Genomic DNA, 4695 nt, shown 5'->3' with positions numbered 1-4695 from the left:
CTTCTGACGAAGAAGATTTTGTTGTAATACAACCACTATTACAATCCATTGTAGATGAAAACGATGAATGTAATATACAACTAAATATAGCAAATTTATTAATAATTTATAATATTGTATACCCTACCGATCATAAATTTAAATAAATGACTAAATATAAAATAAATATAAATATAAAATCATAAAGATATCTTGACATCTTAAATTCATCCTTGTGGTACGTTTGAACATTTCTGCTGTGTGTGTGTGTGTGTGTGTGTGTGTGTGATGGTATAATATTAGGGGGACCGGAAAGTAATGTCGTTTTTTCACATTAAATTCAAACAGATAAATTTTTAACAAGTTTTAATTTTTAATCAATGATGTAATCACCCTCGTTATCAACAACCTTTTGCCATCTAGTGTGCAAATTTTTAATGTCGGATCGATAAAAATCAATTGATTTTTTAGCAAAATATCTGGAGATGGCATTTTGGGCATCATCCAAATTTTCAAATTTTTTGCCACTTAGAAAATGTTGCAGCGATCGGAATAAATGGAAAACCGATGGCGCAATATCGGGCGAGTATGGTGGATGAGGCAATACCTCCCAACCCAATTCATTAATTTTTTCCAGGGTTCGTCTTGCGCAGTGCGGTCTTGCATTATCGTGTTGCAGAATAACGCCTTTTTTGTTGACAATCACTGGGTACTTTTCAATTAAAGATTAATTTACTCGATCCAATTGTTTACAGTAAAGGTCTGCATTTACAGTTTGTCCATGTTTCAGCACTTCAAAATGAACGACCCCGCGAATACTCCACCAAACACACAAAAGCGCCTTTTTGGTGTGTAAACCTGGCTTAGCTGTACTTTGTGGCGATTCATTCGGAGAGAGCCACTGCCTTTTGCGTTTTGGATTATCATAGAGGACCCATTTTTCATCTCCAATGATCAAGCGATCAAAAAACGCTTCTGTATTGTGCCGCTGAAGCAATAAGTTGCATATGGTGGATCGGTTAGCTTTGTTTTTTTCGGACAGATTATGCAGGATCCAAACACCTGCTCTGCTTACTTTACCAATCTGCTGCAAATGTTCTTGGATGGCCGACTAAAGTTGGTTAAAAGTGTTTGACAGTTCCTCGATTGTCTGACACGGATTTGCTTCCACTTCCGCCCTTAACATGTCATTGTCTAAAGTTGTTGCTCTTCCTGATCGGTACGAGTCAGAAAGATCAAAATTACCGGATGTGAACTTAGAAAATCACCTTTGGCATTTACGAACGTCTAATGCACTTAGATAAACATCGCAAATGTTTTTGGTAGCAACTGTTGCGTTACTACCCTTGCGAAACTCAAAAAGCATACAATACCGGATATGTACCTCTTCTGGTATTTGGTTGGCCATTTCACCATAAATTGCAAAAAAAAATTTAAGATATAATTATTGACAAGTAAACAAGTCACTCTAACTTAAAATGTCTTTGGCACGACTTTGAAGTACACAATGAGCTGATAAATGACAAACGAATTTCGACATGCGCAGAAACGACATTACTTTCCGGTCCCCCTAATATTAACAATTTTTGAAAATGAAATAAAGATGTTTGACACATTTCAATATAATGCAAGCCACATACCTGATAGAGACTTTTTGTATAAATTTCCGTTACGCTTACATGCACTTCCAAGCTACACTTTCATGTACTGCACTGACCACACTACCTCCTGACTCAGTGCAACAGTTCACTGAACTGCCTGCACTACATGCTGTTGCACTGCGAAAACGAATAGCGTTGATGACGTCATGATGATGTCATTCTCGATAAAAAGAACGCTTTAGTGTAAACCCCTTGGCGTGCACTAGTGCAGAAAGTGTTTCGAAAAAAACAGACCTAAAGCGATAAAAAGAAACACACGACACTATTTTGTCCGGAAAATGCTCAGCATAAGGTCTGATAGCATTAGTGACATTTCTTTTGAATTCGCCATAAATCAAAATCATTTCATTTCTTCTGCAACAGATAAATATTATATATTTATGTTTAAAAGGGTTTACTGGCGTTCAAAAGATGGAATGGCTAATAATACTCTGCCTACTGACTGCAAAATGACTGACTCTCTAGTTTTGAGAAGAGAAAAAGAAAAGAAAAAAGAGCAGAACAATTTCTAAATAATTAAATTGCTTTTCTGGTAATACAGTACACGTCAGGCAGTCCTCAAGCGGAGTGTCTTGGATGTTCGCCGCTTGCTCTTATATTAGATGGGCGAAAAAGTTCTGAGCTTTAGATTTCATATAACCGTAACAACAATTTAAATTTTATTTATCATCCCGCCCTTTTGCGGTTTTAAAGTGTTGCCATTTAACCTTCTAAAATGTTATGCGGTTTGGCGTTTGATGTACATAACCTCAAAAATCAATAGTGTTCACCATGGCTATAACAAAAGAGCATATTCGATTTTCCATCCACTTCGCGTTTCATCTGAAGAAAAATGCTGCTGAAGCCACTGAATGATTTGTGCCGCATATGGAGAGAACGCTGTAAGTCATGTCACATGTAAAAGATGATATCAAAAATTTCGCCAAGGAGATTTCAGTCTTGAAGATGAACCGCATGCTGGACGCTCTCAAAAGATTGAAACGGACGAATCGCAAGTATTGCTGGATATAAACTCTGTGCAAACTGAAAAGAACTTGCAGAACAGCTTGGCGTTACGCAACAAGCCATTTCCGTATGTTTACATACAATGGGAAAGATTCAGAAGGAAGGCAGATGGATTCCGCATAAACTATCCGAAGACAAAAATCGACGGCGTGACACTGCACTCACTTTGATTTCAAAGTTCCGGAAAAACAGATTTTCTGCACAAAATTATTACAGGCAATGAAAAGTAGATTCTTTATGATAACCCTAATTGGGATTGGAAAGGTGTGTTGTTACAACCGGGTGAAACAATCACGGCAAACTACTATCAACAACAATTGACCAATTTGAATGATACATTAGAAGAAAAGAGTCCATTTACTGGCCAAAGAAGTCATAAGGTGATCTTACTTCATGACAATACCAGACCACATGTTGCGAAAGCGATTCAGGACCATATCTTTGCGTTAGGCTGGGAACTTCCCCCGTACGCGGCGTGTAGCCCAGACATCGCGCCTTCCGATTACTACCTATTCCGCTGCAGCATCACTTGGCTGATACACATTTCGTGAGATTTGAAGAAATACGAAAATGCATTTATCGCTTCAAAGCCGGTGAGCTTCTATCGTCAAGAAATTTGCAAGTTGGCAAAGCCCGAAAGTAGGCAAAAGGTTATTGATGCAAAGGGGAAATATTTCGCTGATTAATATTTTTTTGTTTGTTTTTGAATAAAGATTGAATTTTGCAAAAAAAATTAAAAATTTTTTTGTTCACTTAATACTATCGGCGTATACTTCTATTGCGAGAAGCGGCAGTATCTAGTGGCGGCGGTTGCAACTAACGCTTGTAACTTTTTATTTATGCACAATATGCACTTTTTTCTTTTCAAAAAAAATGTTTCAAACAAAAGTTACTTTGTTTTTAGTGTAAAATCATAATATTCATTAAAAATTAGGAGTCCCCATTAAAAAAAATAAAGTTAATCTCGTTTTCACCGACAATAGCGGTATCTATGATGAAACAGATAGCGCCATTTACTGCCCGAAACAAATAAATTTGATCTAGAACAATTTTTTCGTAAAATGCATATTTCTCGAGATATTTAGATGTTTAAAGTTAAATGCCTCATTCTATATAATAGGTGTGTTATATAACAGTTACATCGTTAAGTACGAAATTATAACTAACAGTTATGTAATAGTAATTTGGTGTTTGCTGGGATTACATGTGTTTGCTATCTAGTTAAGTAATAATCTATTTTACGATATTTCTTAAGCTTTCTCAGATATTCATTAGACGTTATTTAAGATATCTGTAGGATACCACATAAATGGATATTATATATCTGCTGGATATTCAACGGATATCTGATACCATTTTAGAATATCCTCTGTTGCTAAATCCCGAAATGATATCTGTAAAATGTCCCTTAGATAAAGTGTATTGTGTGAGTTCTTTGTTTCTTATTATCATTTTTTCTTTCAACATGGAATAAATCTTCCTCTCTTTTACTACTAGAATTTGACCTGTTTTCGAGTGTAATGACATTCTTGCAGTATAAATAATCTACTTCTTTCAAAAATAGTTCTTTATACAATCAGAGTGAAGCGTTGCGTAACTAGTTTATTACAACTAGTTCATCAATTGCGCGTTCATTATAAACGCGTAATATTCCTAGAATATTATAAGAATATTATTAAATATTAAAATAAAATTCTTGTAATATTTCATATTCTTATAATATTTTAAGAATGTAATATTTTTTAATATTATAAGAATATTCTATTAATATTATATGTCCATTTCACATAATATTCTTGACATATTATAAAAACGTTCTTAGAATATTAAGAAAAAACAAAATAATAATATAAAAAAATATATATAAATAAAACAAATATATATATGTATGTATATTTAATTTTCTTACTATAAAACGTATTTTTACACAAAATTATTTCGATTTTATTTATATAATAAAACATTTGATATTGCAATATATTTGAAATAAAAAATTACAATTACACACATACACACACATGTGCGCGCACACACGCACGCACGCACGCAC

At 34.3% G+C, this 4695-nt stretch overlaps 1 protein-coding gene and 1 pseudogene across 1 annotated transcript in view; one reads left to right on the top strand and one right to left on the bottom strand.

Annotated features, from left to right (window-relative positions):
• Positions 1-426: 426 nt before the first annotated feature.
• LOC106749395 lies at positions 427-1534 on the bottom strand (annotated as a pseudogene).
• A 901-nt stretch (positions 1535-2435) lies between these two features.
• Positions 2436-4695, top strand: part of LOC106749396 — a 9536-nt gene continuing 7276 nt past the window's right edge. The window contains exon 1 of the mRNA XM_014628799.1: positions 2436-2521. Within this exon, the coding sequence (XP_014484285.1) occupies positions 2492-2521 (30 nt within the window). The 5' untranslated portion in view covers positions 2436-2491. The remainder of the gene's footprint in view (positions 2522-4695) is intronic.

The sequence above is a fragment of the Dinoponera quadriceps genome, unplaced genomic scaffold (assembly GCF_001313825.1).
Source record: "Dinoponera quadriceps isolate SergipeBrazil2010 unplaced genomic scaffold, ASM131382v1 scaffold3452, whole genome shotgun sequence".
NCBI lineage: Eukaryota > Metazoa > Arthropoda > Insecta > Hymenoptera > Formicidae > Dinoponera > Dinoponera quadriceps.
The sequence above is the reverse complement of the archived record's forward strand: the minus strand, read 5'-3'. Positions and strand labels throughout refer to the sequence as shown.